This window comes from Lissotriton vulgaris, chromosome 7 (genome assembly GCF_964263255.1).
Source record: "Lissotriton vulgaris chromosome 7, aLisVul1.2, whole genome shotgun sequence".
Classification (NCBI taxonomy): Eukaryota; Metazoa; Chordata; class Amphibia; order Caudata; family Salamandridae; genus Lissotriton; species Lissotriton vulgaris.
Genome location: NC_141695.1, coordinates 155,822,317 through 155,842,373, shown reverse-complemented (window position 1 = coordinate 155,842,373; position 20,057 = coordinate 155,822,317). Strand labels below are relative to the sequence as shown.

Genomic DNA, 20,057 nt, shown 5'->3' with positions numbered 1-20,057 from the left:
ATAAAAGTGGCACCACACAGGTACAACCTTCCGTGACCATTGCTAATCTAAACACCGATGATGGCAATGCATCGCATATATGCACTATTTCAACTTTTTCGGAGTTGGCCCAACTTTCACCTACTGTTGTAGACGCATTTTTTTTCCAGCCTATCTGAAGTAATGTTCTCACCTAACAACGAGAATAATATTTGAAATAGCGAGCAAACAGCGTTCCCTGAACTCTGAATTCGGCCTTCAGTTTCTATAAACAACACTACTGAAATCATTTGGAACTATTTTTCCCATGAAAGCGAAATTATTTTTTTCCAATTTCCAAAATATTTACCTTTTTTTGGCACATGAGACTCTGCTTAAAGTAGAACTATTCTTAGAGAACAGAACTTCTATTTTTAGAGACTCTAGAGACAATATTTTGAATCAGCCTCTAGCACATTTACAATCTTGTATGAATATGTGATGAAATGGTCTCGACCTTTTTTCTTCTGTATTAAGAGCCATTTCATGAATGTAATTTTCGTGATTCATTCAGTCAACATTCTAAATGAACAAAATTTTATTTGAATGATACCACTGCTTGAAAGCATACAGTATAATTCTCATTTTCGTGTATCTATACCATTTCAAATGCATTTGATGTATTTTGGGGTGGGCTGGAAAACAAATGCATACTTATATGCTTATATATTGCTTAGTATTTAGTAATGATGGACATTATACGTGGAGTGGGTGTTGTGAATGTATCTAGGACCCTAATTAAATGTTCCCGATTTATGCCCTTATTTGGTTATAACAAATCATATCCTTACAAAGGCATAAGAATTATATCCATATTTAGTCATAGCCAATGCAGCCGAAATATGGCAAGGCTACTTCCCTAGACTTCTAGAAAGTACAACGCGTTCTTCAAACAAACCAAACCTTCAGCAGCCCGGGAATTCCCTCTGCTTATGTTTTGATTTGTTCTAGAACTCCTGAGAGTCCTGAAAGAACTGCCAGTTCTTAGTGACAGTTCTTAGTGACGTCTTATGTCCAACCTTACGTCAAACACGGCACCTTCCAGGTATAAATATACCAGCATTTGCCTTAAGCAACACATGTTGGTTTGGAGCAGAGCGGCTATCTACTTACCCAAAGCCCATCTGATGTGAGTGCCAAAGGAAGCCGTCCCTTCCATTTGGCGCACTGAGAAAGACCCTGTCTTTTCTCCTGCCGAGAAAATCCAGCTCCAGTGTTTCCAGTCACCCTTGCGGGTGACTGGGAGATTGAGTCCTGAGAACGAGATACAAGACCTCCTTCATTTTAAAACCAAGGTACGGAGCTGATTAGGTCCTTAGAGAATTCATGATTCAGATACTTGGCAAAACTAACTTAAACTTAAACTGCAACTCCCTTACTCCTTCCCACGTACTAGGCTTAGGTTAGGTACACTGGGGTAGGCGTAATTTAGAAGCACCAGTTGTGTACGTTTAGTCAAACATTTATCTTTGTATGTATTGCATATATTTTATCCGTTTTAAGTATCATATGGCTCAGAAACCATATCAATGCTTTTACAGTATTATTTTATATTACTCCTTTTACTGTATGCACTTTACTTTATGATAAGTATTGCAATTGTGGCAATTAATTTCTCTTGCATGAGAAAGAAGACTGCTCAATAAATAACAACTTTTATTGAAAACGCCCATCTCTCTATTTCTCTGCACTCAGGTGAAACTAAGCATGCACAATTGACTGAGTGAAATAGCTATCTATTGTTTTCACACGACTCTGGAGATATACTACTTATTCTGGAGGGAGCAAAGTTGTCATGTTTATGCGGTTGTCAGAAACTAATCCCTTCATGTCTAATCAGGAAAGTTAACTCCTTCCTGTTCATTCGAGAAAGTTTCTAGTGACCTCTGGGCTAGCTGGCATACCTAATTAAGTCTAACATATTCAGTAGAGACCTAGTCGACCTCAGTCCTATGTCTAAACTGCCGTTTATGTTATTCCAATGCGCAGAGCCTATTGGGAATATAGGAACTACACTACATATAAAGATCCCGAAGAGATCATGTATCCCCTCTGGGACCAAATTTGCCCAAAGTCATGCACAACTCCGAACCCGTACTGACTATCAGAATTAAGTTAATTTGGACATTCTTTCCCAGTTTACAAGCTCGAATGAAAGCGATCAGCTCTGCAACTTGGGCTGAATGTATTCCTTTCAAACTAAGGGCCAGATGTAGGTGAAATAGATTTACCGATTTTTAATTACCGAATTTTACCGATTCGGTAATTAAAAATCGGTAAATCTATGGGGTGGACATGTAGGTATTCCAGATGTGCTGGAATACCGATTCGGATGATTTCGGTATTTACCGATTCGGTAAATACCGAATCGGTAATGCCCATTCATTCCTATGGGCATTGAAGCCCATAGGAATGAATGGGCATTACCGATTCGGTATTTACCGAATTGGTAAATACCGATTTTCACAAGGGTGCAGGGGGTGTCACTTTGACACCCTCTGGCACCCCCAAAACAGGCTCGGTGCCATGTGGCAGGCATACATGCCCTAAGGGCAGGTCTGCCTGTCACATGGCATAGGTGTGCATGCACACATGTGCATGCACAACGGAATCGGTATTTTACCATCAAATTGGATTTGATGGTAAAATACCGATTCGGTAAGGCCTCTGGGACTCTGAAGAGTACCACCTACATCTGGGTGGCTCAGATTCGGTAAATTTACTGATTTTTTATTTTACCGAATCGGTAAAATTACCGAATCGGTAATTTTACCGATTCTGTAAAATAATGCCCCCTACATACCTATCACCTATTTACCGATCGGTAACGGCCAAAAATACCGATTTTCGGCCGTTACCGACCGACCTACATCTGGCCCTAGATGCCTCCATTATAGTTGCCACTGTGCATACTGCATCTGCAGCACTCAAAAATCCTTCTCCTGTTCTCAAGCATGATCCATCCACAAACATCACATAATCTGATTCTTCCAGAGGTTCATCTTTAATGTCAGGTCTTGTTTTTGTACAGTACTCAAGTACATCCAAACATTTATGATCAACGTCATTTTTGACTTCAACATCCAATGCATCAGGCAATAAGGTGGAAGGATTCACATTTATACATCTTGCAATCGTCACATTGTCTGCACTCAAAAACAGGTTCTCATATCTGGTCTAATGAATATTGGTCATGAACTGAGTTTTGGTTTGGGTCAAATGTATTTCAACTGAATGTGGAACATATACCTTAACAGGATATCCCAGCACAATGTAATAAATGGTTAGGGAAGGGTCTTAGGGAACTGAATCTTTTAAGACCAGAAAGACAGACTACACCCCCATTCAACTTATTGAAAAAACATAAAGACTGTCACTGGTCTGGACTATAACAAGGGTGAGACAGAGGGGCACTGTATCTACCTGCAACGTGTGTACTAGCAAAAGAAAATGAATCCCATCAGCCCACCCAGATGGTCCGGATAGGGAGACACACCTGCTGGTATCGTGTGTTTCTCCAATCCGCCAAAACCACCAGTGATGGATCCTACCAAAAAGACCAATCGTGGTTGTAATGGTGTGGGATGTTGATTGCAGTGAGAAAATAGTGAAAAGTAAATCAAAAGTGCAAATGCAAAATTAACTACCATGATAGGAGAAGAAACTTTATTAGGGAAATATCATGGTGTCAATATTAAAAATGAGTGTATGACAGTTTGCAATTATAACTGCCAGTCAGAGATGGTATTTGGTCAACATGTTTCTGAAAATTGTAGGGATCACTCACCTACCAGGCTTTCATCAGGACCTTAAGTACACTACTGCAATAAACTAAACGTGCAACAAAAATTATTATATTAACACATACCATATGATACCGAACATCCTACCGTACGTAGAATTTTCTTATGTGGGGATATCTGGTTCACAACTGGTTAGGATTCTTTCCTAAAAATTAAGTACACAGAAGTACATACAAATGACAGATAGGTAAGACAACAAACACATCATACGTTGCGCCACATGTTGCCATCGCTAAGATGTCAGTCTTCAAAGTGATAGTTATATTACAAAAGTTTTTGTTGTTTACTCACCCAATTAGGCTTGGGAGAGAGCCTCGCCTCTCCTGGCCACTGCTCAAGAAATGGAGGCCCCGCTCTATTATGGAAATGGAAACAATATGTATATGGGATTCCTGGTTAAGTTACACCCAGAACATTCTTTTCACTTTAATTTAAATTAAACCTAGGTATTGGTTCTGAGAAAAGTAAGAGGCAGCACCTTATGGGGCCGCTATAAGACTACGACTAAGTTGTTTTTGTCAAATCATTGAGCCATTGAAGTACAGAACTACATGCCCAATGTAATGAAAATCTGTCTATTTTAGAGGCATTAGAAAGGTTTAGACAGGAGTTTGATCCATGCCCATAGCTGAGCAAGAACCATTCAAAAATAGAAAGACTATCACAGCTTCAAAGCATAAGTTAATAATGCCTTTGATGGAACAAGAGGACTCGGCTCGGTGCTTCTCCTTACCTATCCGTCGGTATCTCTGGCTTGTTCCTAAGGCAAGGGGGGAGGTACCGGCGTGGCGTGGTGACCAGGTTTTTAAAGAGCAGCGCGACCAATAAGGGGGCAGTAGTCGTTCACGAAAGGTGTCGGATCGCATAGGAACAAACAATATGTAAATTCGAACATTTTCATGTTGGCGGGTCATGCCGTTGCGGACCAGAACGGGGCCCGTAGAAGAGACCTGCTGTTCGAAACTCACTTTAATTCATGCGGACCTGAGAGGGTGTTGCAGGGATAGTTTTAATGTGCATGCACAGAGCCAAGGCATGACGTATCGTTCGAGATGCCGGAAACGCTGTTTTCGAGTATTCCTGTTATGTGCGCATTAACAATACGAAATACTCATTTGCCCAATATGATGATCAAAACCCCTTATACATCACAGAGACGACTGTCATCATTATGCGATTCTCAAAGACGGACCAGATAGGAGACTGGAAACTACGTAGGACCCCCTGTGTAGCTGACCTATCAACATGGTTTGTTTGAGCCAATCAGAACCACCGGGTCACGTCATGTACCAATAGAGGTGCAAGGCTGAGAAACACCATGCCGTCTGTTTTCTACAGTGTACGCCAAAGGATAATTGGTACAAAAGGGGGTGGTGATGGACGGAGCATCTGAATCAATCAAACACTCACACCCAGTCAAAATATCTGGGTTTAATCCATCACCGTTCTTTAGCCCACTCTGCCACCCCAGTTCAGGCATGGCTATATGCAAATCAGTTTGACCCTGTGCCTCATGGGAACAGTCCAGCCCGAACTGCCAAGCCATGTCTTCCCTGGACCGGAAACAAACTTCCGAGGACCGGTTTCTGGCATTCCAGCCATCTTCAGCCCGGCTTGCTTGAATCCAGTGACAAAGTGAGCAAGGGACTCATTTCTGAGCATACCCTGCCACACTTATGGCGGCCGAATGCGGTACAAAAGGGGGTGGTGATGGACGGAGCATCTGAATCAATCAAACACTCACACCCAGTAAAAAGATCTGGGTTTAATCCATCACCCTTCTTTAGCCCACTCTGCCACCCCAGTTCAGACATGGCTATATGCAAATCAGTCTGACCCTGTGCCTCATGGGAATAGTCCAGCCCGAACTGCCAAGCCATGTCTTCCCTGGACCGGAAACAAGCTTCCGAGGACCGGTTTCTGGCATTCCAGCCTTCTTCAGCCCGGCTTGCTTGAATCCAGTGGCAAAGTGAGCAAGGGACTCACGTCTGAGCATACCCTGCCACACTTATGGCGGCCAAAAGCGGTACAAAAGGGGGTGGTGATGGATGGAGCATCTGAATCAATCAAACACTCACACCCAGTCAAAAGATCTGGGTTTAATCCATCACCGTTCTTTAGCCCATTTTGCCACCCCAGTTCAGACATGGCTATATGCAAATCAGTCTGACCCTGTGCCTCATGGGAACAGTCCAGCCCGAACTGCCAAGCCATGTCTTCCCTGGACCGGAAACAAGCTTCCAAGGACCAGTTTCTGGCATTCCAGCCGTCTTCCGCCCGGCTTGCTTGAATCCAGTGGCAAAGTGAGCAAGGGACTCACGTCTGAGCATACCCTGCCACACTTATGGCAGCCAAAAGCTGTACAAAAGGGGGTGGTGATGGACGGAGCATCTGAATCAATCAAACACTCACACCCAGTCAAAAGATCTGGGTTTAATCCATCACCGTTCTTTAGCCAACTCTGCCACCGCAGTTCAGACATGGCTATATGCAAATCAGTCTGACCCTGTGCCTCATGGGAACAGTCCAGCCCGAACTGCCAAGCCATGTCTTCCCTGGACCGGAAACAAGCTTCCGAGGACCGGTTTCTGGCATTCCAGCCGTCTTCAGCCCGGCTTGCTTGAATCTAGTGGCAAAGTTAGCAAGGGACTCACGTCTGAGCATACCCTGCCACACTTATGGTGGTCAAAAGCGGTACAAAAGGGGGTGGTGATGGACGGAGCATCTGAATCAATCAAACACTCACACCCAGTCAAAAGATCTTGGTTTAATCCATAACCGTTCTTTAGCCCACTCTGCCACCCCAGTTCAGACATGGCTATATGCAAATCAGTCTGACCCTGTGCCTCATGGGAACAGTCCAGCCCGAACTGCCAAGCCATGTCTTCCCTGGACCGGAAACAAGCTTCCGAGGACTGGTTTCTGGCATTCCAGCCGTCTTCAACCCGGCTTGCTTGAATCCAGTGGCAAAGTGAGCAAGGGACTCACGTCTGAGCATACCCTGCCACACTTATGGCGGCCAAAAGCGGTACAAAAGGGGGTGCTGATGGACGGAGCATCTGAATCAATCAAACACTCACACCCAGTCAAAATATTTGTACCGCAGAGAGGCTGCATCTAACTCTGTCATCTTGAGCCTCTCCGCCTTATGTATGCTACATTATCATCTGGAACCGTGCATATGTGCATGAAGTGGCAACTCCCTTTAGTGCTGGGTTTGGTTGTGCACGAACTGGGCCTGACCCTTAATAAAGTTTTTTCAAGCCACTATTTTTCTATAAGTATGCGGCATGTGGCAAGTGTCTTAAATCTTAATGTCGGGTCTAGACACTGGGTCTTTGAAATGGCGGATCATTTGGCAAGGCCGGACCGAAAAGGATCTGGGCATGTTTGTGTGTTACTCCTTTCTCTTTTTCAAGCCGGGATTTGTGTAACGTTAGGCGATATACAAAATATTTGCTGCCGGGCTTACAAAGCTCACCGATTATCCTTCGGCGTGCACTGTAGAAAACAGACAACATGGTGTTTCTCAGCCTTGCACCTCTATTGGTACATGACGTGACCCGGTGGTTCTGATTGGCTCAAACAAACCATGTTGATAGGTCAGCTACACAGGGGGTCCTACGTAGTTTCCAGTCTCCTATCTGGTCCGTCTTTGAGAATCGCATAATGATGACAGTCGTCTCTGTGATGTATAAGGGTTTTTGATCATCACATTAGCCAAATGAGTATTTCGTATTGTTAATGCACACATAACAGGAATACTTACCATCTGCATCCTTTTCAAACCTAATAAAAGGGGGAGTTTAGAGGTAATTAGATAGAAATCAACCTCCAGTACAATTTTCATAACCAAAAAGATTCTATCCTATATATTTATATATTTTTGTGTTATTCCTGATGTGATGCATAGAAAAGTGGGCTCTGCTGATCCGGGAGTTGTCCTGGAAAAGTACTATGGGGCTCATTAGGATGAGGGGCGGACTTTGTCCGCGCACCATCCTGTTGGAAATCGGGACCGCCTGGCATTAGGGCGGGGGTCCCGTGAGAGGTATTAGGATGTGCCCGCCACAGTGGCGGGCACATCCTGCATTTATAGCATTGTGGCGGGCGGTGCTCTCTGCACCGCCCGCCACAATGCTATATATGCATAAATACATTTGCAGAAACAAAGTGGCGGGCACCGCACGCTGCCTGCCGCTTTGTTTATGCAAATGAAGGGGGTTACCACAGGTACCCCCCGTGGGCAACCCCAACCCCTCCTTCACTCTGGGGGACCGCAGGGGGCCCCCAGAGTGAAGACTGCATGCCTTTCCGTGGCGGCATTGCCGCCACAGAAAGGCATTAGTAAAACGCATCCTAATATGGCAGGCGGTGTCTGACAGACACCGCCACCATAGAAACCCTTTTCCGCTCCGGTCACCAGTGCTCCCACGCATTCATTGGTCGAACCACGTCCGCCCCGTAAAGGGACGGGAAGACCCCCATGATGAAGCATGATACTATGGGATTCTTAGTGTGTGAGGGGTATTTTAAAAAACACATAGTGCTTTTCCAGGACAACTCCCGGATCAGAAGAGGACACTTTTTTATGCATCACATCACGAATAATACAAAAATATATAAATATATAGGATAGAATCTTTTTGGTTATGACAATTCTACCATAAGCACTAATACATGCATTTACTCTTTTTTTGTCTACGTTACATTAAATTGACTCATTTGTCATTAATAAACTAGATTTTCGCAAATAGCAGTTAGTTTTCCCATGTGTTGTGCCTAATATACTGTGCATTCTGTTGATTAGCTTACATGCTTCACACAATTAATATTATTAAAGTTATTAGCGAACAACATTGTAGGGAGTACAAAAACTTTTGCTTCTCCCCTGCTCTTTCACTACAAGAGCATATACTTAGATCAAGCTGATGCTGTTGCCCGGAAGGGAAGCATAGAATATATTTTATTGTACCACCCCTAAAGCTGAACAGTTATTAATGTACCCGGCTCCTATTTGTGTTCCATAAATAGTCCGAGGGGGACTCAACAAAATCTAAATATTACACAAAAGCAGTCTGCTGTTCGCTAAACATCAAAAAAATAAGGTACAAATCTCCCACTGCCAATTAAAAGTGGGAGAGAGACCACAGGCTGGAGTAACAACTGATAGGAGGCGTAGTGACAAGCAATGGCAGCCAAAATTAACAAAGGGTCGTGGGGCAGGGGGATACCGTGGAGGACAGGAAGAGGGGATACACGGGCTGATAAAATTATGAAAAAACATACCTGATGCCGCCGGCCACCTCCCGTATCATGTCTCTCCTGCTGACCTCTTCCTGGGTCCCAGCAGCCCCTGGGACAGACTCCCAACCAATCCCCTGGCTGCTGATAGGGCATAAATGATGCTCCACTAAGGCCTGGGAGTCTGAGACAGCCGGCCAAACACAAATGAGCATTTAGGGAGTGAACACGCACTCCTACTTTGCCTACTCATGACCCACCCCTAAATGTTGAAGCTGTAAAGAGGCAGCAAACAAAAAATGCCACTCCAGTGGCATGTAGAGCTCTGGACCCACGTCTTGGCATACCCGGCCCACTCAGGGTGACCAATGCAAAAAGAACAATAGATGAACAGAATGATGATCTATGTCAAACATTCACCCCAGTACAGATATCTGGGCCTAAATCCATTGTTTTTGCTCCCCATACCAGTCCACTTTAAACCCAGCCATATGCAAATCAGGCTTGACCCTGTTCCCCATGGGAACAGTCCAACCCGAACCGCCAGGCAAGGTTCTCTCTGGACCGGAAACAAGCATCCTAAGAATGATGTCAGGCTTTCACCCCTTGTCATCTAGGCTAGCTTGACTCCAGTGGCATGGAGAGCACTGGACCCATGTCTGGGCATACCCGTCCCACTCAGGGTGACAAAGGCAAAAAGAATAGTAGATCAACAGAGAACAGAGATCTGGGCTTAAATCTAATTTTTTTTTTTGCTCCCCATGCCATTCCAGTTTAAACCCAGCCATATGCAAATCAGTCTTGACGTGGGTCCCTGGCTCACTTTGACACTGGATTCAAGCTAGCCTGGCTGATGAGGGGTGTTACCCCGATACCGGTCCTGGAATGCTTGTTTACCATCCGGGGAGGCTCTGGCTTGGCCGTTCAAGAACAGAGTCTTGACTGATTTGCATATGGCTGGGTCTGAACTGGAGTGGCAAAGTGAGCTAAAGAATGATGATGTATTCAACCCAGATCTGTAAATGGGGGTGAGTGTCTGAAAAGTTTCAGTGCTCCATACATCATCTCCTTGTATTTGCTTTGTTCACACTAATTTGGCAGGGTATGCCCATACGTATGTCCTTTGATCACTTTGCCAAACAATTCAATTAGCCTGGCTGATGAGGGGTGTTATCCTGAAACCAGTCCCAGAATTCTTGCTGCCGGTTCAGAGAAGTCCTGGTTTATCAGTTTAGGCTAGACTATTCTCATAAGGAACAGGGCTAAGACTGATTTGCATATGGCTTGGTCTTAACTGGGGTGGTCAAGTGAGCTAAAGAACGATGATGGATTCAACCCAGATCTGTAACTGGGGGCGATTGTCTGAAAGGTTTCAGCACTCCGTCTATCATCTCCTTTTGTTTGCTTTTTTTTGCCTAAAGTTGGCAGGGTATGCCCAGACGTGGGCCCCTTGCTCACTTTGCCACTATATTCAAGCTAGCCTGGCTGGTGAGGGGTGCTACCCTTAAACCAGTCCAAGGATGCTTGTTTCCAGTCCAGGGAAGACCTGACTTGGCAGTTCAGGCTGTCTGTTCCCATAAGGAACAGGGTCAAGACTGATTTGCATATGGTTGGGTCTGAACTGGGGTGGCAAGGTGAGCGAAAGAAAGATGATGGATTCAACCAAAATCTGTGAGTGGGGGTGAGTGTCTGAAAAGTTTCAGCACTCCATCCATCGTCTCCTTGTGTTTGCTCAATTAAAATATGTAAACTGAACGGAGACATTATTAGTGTAGAAAAACATGTTGAGCTGCATAGACAGGAGTGCTCTAGGAGTTTGAAAAAAACAACAAACACAAATATCTGGTGAAATGTGCAGAGAGCAAGAATTTAACTTGTGAAAATGTATCACTGGATAATGTCAAAGAACGGAATGAGCTCTGTTTCATGGATTGCGACTGGTCCTTTTGACTAACTGTTCAGATTTCAAAGCAACCCTCACAACCCAAGTCCCTATACATCTGTTTAAACGCATGGAAAAACTCAATCAGCTGTTCCAGGTGGACAGGAGGTCTTTTTCAACAGAGCAAAACAGAGCAGCAGAGCTCTTCCCGCCTTTGTGCATCTGATCTAGGCGGGCGCTGAAGTCTTGGAAAGCAGCAAAGGAGCCAAATGGAGAAGGAGTGAGTGTAAGGGGGATGAGGGATGCGTTTCAATGACCAGAGCTGCAGAACTGGAGAGCCAGGTTATGGTTTAAGCATCTGCTCAAGGTGCTATGACCCTGGGCAAATCATTAAAATTAGAAATAATTATATTAATGTGAACTTGTGTAATGTTACTGATGATCATGTTAAGCTGTTCAATTCCTTTGGGTCCAGCCATGGTCGTGGTTATACAATACAAGAAAAAAGCGAGCAGCAAACTGCTGAAGTAGGTAAGAACTAGTACCTCAATCACGTCGGGAGCAGTGGATGGGCACAGAATTAACTTGAATAAATCTGTGCTTCATTCCTGCTCCACAGAAGTGACTGGAAATTACAAGTCCTATGCATTGGCTAATTAATGAGGCTATACAGAAGACTGAGGGGAAGGCAACAAATGGTAAGTAGTGGGTGGGCTCCAAGCCCTTTTTGTATACAACAGTGTCTCGCAAGCGAGACGCATGTACTAGCACACACATTCTTAGGCTTGACCCTAAAAACTTTACTGTGGGAAGCCTTTGGCCAGTGGAAGGACACTGGCACTGGAAGCAGTACTTGGTCCCCACTCCACCTCATGGAGGAAGACTTCACATCCAGGAGAAGGAAGCCAGAGGCCAGGAGAAGCCCTGACCAATAGGATGCAAGGGCACAAGAGTGGTGTGGTAGGCAATCAATGATAAGTAAAGGTAAGTAATGGGATGACTCTAAGCCCCTTTTAAGATTTGTTTTTTATTTACAATGTGCAGGCAACACTTAACGGACATTGGCAAAGCCAATAGGTCTTGCCTTTGCCAGGTCTATTGGCTTTGCCAATGTGTTTTAGGCATTTTGCAAATGGCTAAAAATAAAGGCAAACAGCTTTATCACAAAGCCAGATTTTACTGCGTTAAAGCATTTTCTTTTACTTGCAGCTATGCTACACTGAAGCTAGCTCGGCTGTATAATCTATACCATAACATCAGTGTATATCTACAGTTGTGACTGCTTTTTAGTGGTAAAATATAGCAATATTCAGTGTTCAGTGGGATTCCGCTTGGACACCCCAGGGCAGCAACTGCGCTTTATAAATTGACTTATCATTTCATTTCATTTCATTCATTTCATTTCATTCCTAAAACTTTTGACCCCTGTGCCATTGCACCTTCTGCACTATTCAAATCATAGCCCTAGAGCCTGTTAGCAATTTCATGTGTGACTGCTTATTTAGCAGTAAAATTTAGTGATGATCAGTGTTCAATGGGTTTCCTAACAATTTTGGTCCTTGTACCTCTGCTCCTGCGCACCATTCAAATCATAGCCCTACTGCCTGCAAGGTTACTGCACTTGTAACTGCTTGTTTAGCAGTAGATTAGGCATTATGCTACATGTTTAGGATCAAGCAAGGCATTGCACCTACTTACTTACAAAAACTGGTGCAACTTTACAGGCCAAAACGTACCTTACGATCCTCGGAAATTGGCAATTTCTCTATACCAAGATTTAAGCTGGCAAGGATGGGGGGACGTTTCTTCTCCTATCTTGGTCCCAAATATTGAAATGCCCTGCCCACTGCCCTTAAATTAGAGACCAGTCTTCTTCGTTTTCGCAGAGCACTGAAAACGCTGTTGTTCACATAAGTAGTTGGTACCTGTATGCTGGCTATCTGATATCTTCTTCTCCAGTCTGTCCCGAGCGCCGGGAAACCCACTGTGGGTAGCTGTGCGCGGTAAAAGTTTAAATAAATAAATACATTATAGCAATAATTGTTGCTCTGTAAGGGGCATATTTACAACGACGTGGCAGAGCGCAGTGCTAGCCTCCTTATAATGCCGGGCTTCCCAACTTCGGAAACGCAGGGCTGCACCATAATTACAACAATATGGTGCACCCCTGTGTTTTCCCCTGTGCTGTCGCTAAATTTAGCAGCCTGGCTTCAATGCTGGCACCCTTGCTGCAAGGGTGTCTGCGTTGAGGGGAAGATTGTCTATGTGCAGGAAAGTGTCCCTCCCTGCACACAAACAATCTTTAAATGCTGTTTTGCAACTTCTGTTTGTGCTGCTTAATGCAGAACACATAGAAGTTGCATAAAGTCACTTTTGGGGATTATTTATGTGCAGGAAGTTCCTTCCTGCACATAAACAATCAATGGCTTTTTGTTTGTTTCTATGTGTGCTGCACAAAGCAACGCACATAGAAACAGCAAAAACTAGGAGAAATAAAGCATTTATTCTAGTTTCGCCCGTTTAAGACCCGGTTTTCCATAGCGCCGCCTTCTATTTACGCCACCCTTGTAAATAGGGGGCAGCGTAAAAATCAATGGGTGTTGCGGTGGAACGCCCACTGCAAGACCCATTGCCCTCCCTTTCACACGAAGTACAGTGTGAAAGGGTGCCATATTTATAAAGAATCATTAAGCCACGTTAAGTGGCTTAACGCTGCCTCATAAATATGGCAAAGCCCATATCGCCACAGGAACATCACTAAAAGTGACATTACTGTGGAGTTAGGGGCTTGTAAATATGCTCCAGGGCCATTTCACATCGGGCTTGCCTTATGTGAAAGGACATATTGCTGGAGTTGCATCTGTTTTCAGACACACCCCAGCAATGAGCCACTTCGGCGCCAACAGATAAGTCAGTAATACTGAAGTATCTGTCCTTTCTTCAACATGATGCGTCATACAGTAAATATGATGCATCCATCATGCCGCAAGGAGGGCGCACTGAGAAGTGTTGCATCGCTGCTTTCACGCAGCAATGCAACACTTCTCATAATTGAGGCCCTAAGGGTCTTATTTATGATCCCATGATTCAGTTAACTTATGCGCCGCTGTTGCATCACCAGAGTATTAAAGTAAAACCAAAAACAGTGGCATTTCACGGGGTAGGGCGGCCCCGGTTGGCAGCGGTCCGCTCCCCCACATTGGCAGCATTTCTTTAGAGCCCATGAGGCTCCCGGCGGCATTGTTGTGTTGAGAGCCCGTGGCTCTGAGGCCCCAGTTTATTTCTAGAGCCAGATGGCTCCCACAGTAGGCGCAGCTTTGTTCCAGGGCCCCTATGTGTTTTTAGAGCCTAGAGGGCTCCAACCCTTTGCGCAGTTTTGTCCCTGAGGGCTAGCGAGAGCCCTTGTCGTAGTTTTGTCCTCAGCTGCCCAGCAAGTGGTGGGCAGCTGCACCGTTTAGGTTTTGCTTTCTAGGGACTTGTTCTTTGGACTTAGGAGTGAGTCGCACTCCTTCATCCCTACCTTGGCCTTCCCCAGCTGCGCAGCACTTAGTGCCAGCTGCAGCGTTCAGACCCGGTCCCTGTCCTCAGCTGACCAGCAAGTAGTGGGCAGCTGCTACGTTTAGGTATTGGCGCAGTGGCGCAGCCTGGACTTTGATGTGAGTTATGTGCTAGATGGGATTTGTGTGCTAAATGTGATTTATGTGCTTTCTAGGGTGCTAGGAAATGTACTGTGTGTAGAATGTTTTGCGCACCCTGTTCTGATACCTCTAGACATATGTTTATGCTTAGGTGGTTGTTTTATCTAGTATGGTTTATACTAGTGTGTTCATGGTTCCCTGTGTGATATTTGCCTAAAGTGTTTAGGATTGCGTATGAGGTACTTACCTTTGGCCAGTGGTTACTGGTTGTGCGCTACAATTGTTATTTGGTGCTACAGTTATGCTATATGCTAAGCGTTATCCCTACAAAGTGCTAATTCTACCAATTGCTAGTTCTAAAAGTGCCTATTCCTGACAGTGGTCCATGTGGCCCTGTCCCATGTATATAATCCCCGTAAATTCTGCCCGTGCCTATGGCACATTGTAAAGTGTGTGTTTCTTATCTAATGTGTTTGGTATAATACAAAGGCTATTTTTACATATAACCTTGTGTGGAATTCCTTTTGTGGGGGGCCTGGGATGATGTTGCTCGGGGTGCGTGCGCAAAGACTTAACCTACATTGCCTTCGGGATTAGCCTTAGTGATCGCGTCACGTTACCTAGAGGGTGAGCAGGGGTTATCTTTGGCGTGTAACTCCCTTGCCCAGACTAGAGTGGTGGTTTCTGCCTGGCTTTGGCGCAAGCCTCAGCCAACTGGAAATCCCATTTCTAACATGTGTTTATAGGTTTAACATGTCTAGCAGTGGAAAACACCGGAATGTATTTTTCACTACTGTAAGGCCTACCTATTCCATAATTTAACATTGGGTTACCTAATTACATTTAATAAGTGCAATATGGTAGAAATATCATGTATCAACAAATTATCATTTAAACCACTCATTTATGATAAAGTTGGATTTTAAGTCACAGTTCTGAAAATGCCCCTTTCAGAAAATGTGCATTTACTTGGTCTCGTTTTCTTTCACACTCGTTTTCCTATTGGTATACTTTGGCATTCTAGATACGTACTGGGGATCGAGCATAAAATACGTGCCTACGAGACGCATTAACGCCCGATTTTTAAGGTATTCGTTTGATATATGTTTTCCACACTTTTTGGACCCCGTTCTTTTAACTCACACATGTAGATCTCCTTCAGTTTGAATCTTGTCAATGATATGCACAGCGTTTTCTCAGTACTGACCTGTTTCCTTTACACATTTATTGTTTGACATTTATTTGAAATGCATATATATATTTTTTTACCAGACACCGTGAGGGTTATAAGGTTTTACCATTGGTGTAATGCATTAATCATGATGCACAGAGATTGCAAATCATCATGAGTGACTAATATGTGATTGTTTATGAAGATTGATGTATACTTCCTTTGTTTGTACAGAATTTCGATCCCCTGAAGAAGGGCCTAGTGCCCGAAATGCATTGGGCATATAAATAGAAAATTGACATAAATGTTTGGATGTGGCTGCAACATCATAAAGAAAAGATTGGAAAAATGAAAACATAACCAAAAAAAGAACTTTGAATAAAACTTTATTCATGCAAATCAAATTACAACAGTCTCACAATCTTCTTTACTGTGTGCGTTTGGGGACGTTACCCTCAATCAGGATAATGCTACAGTGCATTTACTTGGTCTAACCATTTAGTGCCTGCTGGCAGTGTCCTCTGTCACATGAACTTGCTGTAAGGCTTTATGTATTCCTTCCAGAAAGTGGACAGTAGAGCTTGGGTGTGGGCAGGATGGGCCATCCTACCAGTTTGGAGGGGAGCTATTCCTTGACCCACTTGCACTTCTATAGTGGCTGACTCCAGCATACACACAAAAACCTGACACTAGTTGTGTGTGACCATAGACTTCTTGGAGCCTTGAAAGGGTAAGAGAGGAACTTTCCTGAACCAGATATGGGGGTAGCCTAAACATTTTCTTCACTTCAAAGGCTGGCATCAGGTGTAAATATTGCACACTCATATCAACTCGTTAATACACTCCTGAACTTGCGGAGGACATCAGAACGACTACCTTGTACTCCAGACTACAGTCCTGCAGCTTGAAGCCTGCTTTGTACCCTAGAGGACAACCCTGCTGTGACCACAGGACTGCCATGATGTTTGAAACACACCTTGCATCCTAGAGGACTGCCCTGCTGCTTTAACGCGAGACTACCAGAATGACTCAAAGGGCTAATTGGCCAGCCTCCTGTGTGAGACACAGGGACATAACAAGTTCAGGAGTCCTTGGTCTCTGTTGGAGTGTGTCCAAACTTTCCACTTGGTGCACATCCAGTCCTCCACCCTTAGAGGTGGTACTAAGTGTGCACCTCCTGCCTAACCCTAGAAGTTGGGACTTGGAAAAATTGTCATAAAAAATTGTCAGAAGAACCGACAGAAGACCTGGGCCTACCTGCTAGCCAAAAGCACCGAAGGAACATTGTTGATCGGTCTGATTTCTAATTTTTTATTTATTAAAGTTTACTCTATTTTGTTAAATTGCTGTGGGATTTTTCTTGTGTTGTTTTCAATTCGTTATTGTTTCAGTGCTGCATAAATTCTTAACACAGTGCCTCTAAGTTGGCCTGACTGCTTTTGTGCTAAGCTACCAGCGGGTTAGGCATAGTTAATTTAGTGACTTTTGGGGTTCACATTGACATGAACTGTGGTTGTTGCTTGAGAAGGGTTTACACCCCCTTAACCTAGCTGCTTACATTCACATTTCGCTTTTCTTTCAGGAGTTGCCAGCCTCCGTTGCTTTTCCTGCAAGGATTTTAATGATGGAGGATGTGCACCTGACCGTATTAAGATAGAGGAGTGTACCCCACCACGGAACGTCTGTCTGGAGGCCATCACTATTGTAACCATAGGTAGGGTAACCGGAATAATTTTCAAGTTCACTCTACCAATAGTGACTCGCATATGTTGTCATAAATGATGTTTTCTACTGTCTTCTCATAAATCTGTGCAATAATGGACCTAATGCTGGGAACTGTGTATGACCTGAATTCTTTAAATGTTGCTAAAGTACCATCTATTTGTATAATGCTTGTATGCCAGGATATTAGGGCTAAAAATATCTTGGAGGCAAATTATCACCTAAAAAATAAGAGTAAGTTAAAATAAGTAAGTATAGATTTTCTATCTTTACTCCAAATCTTAGTACCTCAAAGATATATATATATATATATACATATGTATACTAGCAGACCACCCCAGGGTTGCCTGGGGCAGAAAGGGGCTGGGGGCAGCATCTGATGCTTGCGTGCCCGTCCCTCTGTGCTCACCCGCTCCCGACCCCCTGCCTCCTCGACTCCCTCCCGCCCGACTCCTCCCGCCCGTCCCTCTGTGCACACCCGCTCCGACCCCCAGACGGCACCAAGGAGGCGGAAGGCCAGATGGGGAGGGAATGGAGCTACGTTCCGGAGCCAAGGTGATGGAAACTTTCCAAAGCAAATAATAGGTGATCCAGCAGCAATAATGAATTTGTCTAATCTGAGTCTCACAGAAAAAGAAACCCAAATACTATCATTTGGTATATCGTACTGTACGAGGACAAATTTTAATTATGCCCAAATCCGCATTGACTTTCACAAGTTTGTCAGGAAGTCGAAGCTGATACAGGCAGATACAGAAGGAACTCTGGATCTAAAAATTGGTGATGTGGAGTTATTACATGATTTAAATCAACTCAAGATGGAATACAAGGGATTGCCAATACCTGGGACTTTGAGTGAAACTTCTGATGTTTTTGGTTTATATATTTATGTAAGTATTAAAACCGTGTTTTAGCCAAAATCAGTCTTTACTCCCAATACCCCAAAGGATGCAATTGGTGTTTTCTTTTGAGTTGGTAATTAATGATTTAAAAGAACTGTTAATAACATCCCGTAAGACCTTAATGAAAAGTGGTAGTCAGTACAATAAGAAATACTCCATTCTTGTTGAGAACATTAAAAATAGAACTGACATAGTAGTGCAACAATCGAACAAAGGAGGGAACGTGGTTCTTTGGCAACTTTATTTGCATAATGAGGAAGCCAAGAACCAACTGAGGGATAATCAATGCTACCTAAAATTACCGCACAGCAATTTAACAGAGGTGAAAAACAAATACTCGAAAGATCTTGCTAGATGGCCAGGTTTGGACATGCTATCTCAGGGCGAACACCTGTCTTTGAAGGTAGAAAATCCAGTCACACCAATTTTTTACCTTATTCCAAATGTTCATAAAAATAAAGAGACCCCACCTGGCAGGCCCATAATTTCTGCTATAGGCAGTCTATTTGAACCCACCCCCAGGTACTTGGATTCGTTTCTGCAGGAGTTTGTTAAAGAACTTCCTGCGTCTATCCAAGATACAAGAGATGTTTTTGATAAGATCACTAATGTGGTGTGGAAGGATTCTTATCTGCTAATTACACTAGACGTGACAAACCTTTATACGTGCATAGCCCATGAGGATAGGCTACGGGCCGTGCGTCATTTCCTGAATACACAACCAATTTTATTATATCAGTACTCTGGAATGCTGATAGTAATGTGTAGACTGTGTCTGAACAACAACTATGTTATGTTTGGTAGTGACACATTCATGCAGATGCGAGGAACGGCAATGGGCACCTGCTTCGCCCCCATCTATGCTAATTGCATATGGGCTGGTGGGAGGAGCAGGTGCTCAAAGTTGAACATGCTAGAGAATGGAAGGAGAACATAATTAAATGGTTGCAATTCATCGATGACCTATTTGTAGTGTGGGACGGGACATGGAAATCAGCACAATTTGTCCTAGAAATAAACAATCACCCATTGAATCTAAGATTCACAGACACGATCAGCAGGTCTCAAGTCTCCTCCCTTGATCTAAAAGTATATGTAAAAGAAAATGTATTACACACACGCACATTTAGGAAACCATTGGCAGGCAATTCCATTCTGCATGCCAGGAGCTTTCACCCACAGAAATTGCATACCCTATGCAGAGTACTTTAGAATGAAAAACAATTGTAGCGAGGTATCAGCTCTGACAGAAGCTCAGGGATGCTTGACCAAGAGATTAATCCAAAGAGGCTACAGCACACACTACTCAAAGTAAACAAAATCGTTAGGGAGTCCCTACTTCAACCTAATGAATCAAACAGTATCAAAAAGAAGACTACCAGTGAGCAAATACGGATGATTACTGGATACAGTGCTTACCATTCAAGGGTGAAAGACTGTTTGAGTAAGCACTGGTATCTGGTGAAGAGGGACCCCATTTTGAGTGTGATGATGCCATGAAGACCATTGATCACTTTTATGAAAGCTAAGTATATGAGGCAAGACCTGGGGAATAGCAGTCTGGAAATTGTAAAATGGAGGGTTGGTTAAAAGCAAGCCCTTGCTTCCATAAATGCCTTAAATGCAAGGCCTGTAAAATTGCACGCAATGAGAAGCAGATAGGGTCACCACTGATGA

General features: G+C 43.9%; 1 protein-coding gene across 1 annotated transcript in view; it reads left to right on the top strand.

The window, feature by feature from the left end:
* The window catches only part of LOC147701041 (ly6/PLAUR domain-containing protein 3-like), a 428,896-nt gene that overhangs the window by 75,243 nt on the left and 333,596 nt on the right, over positions 1 to 20,057 (top strand). Inside the window, exon 2 of the mRNA XM_086929843.1 lies at positions 17,339 to 17,470. Coding sequence (XP_086785969.1) covers positions 17,339 to 17,470 — 132 coding nt within the window. The remainder of the gene's footprint in view (positions 1 to 17,338; positions 17,471 to 20,057) is intronic.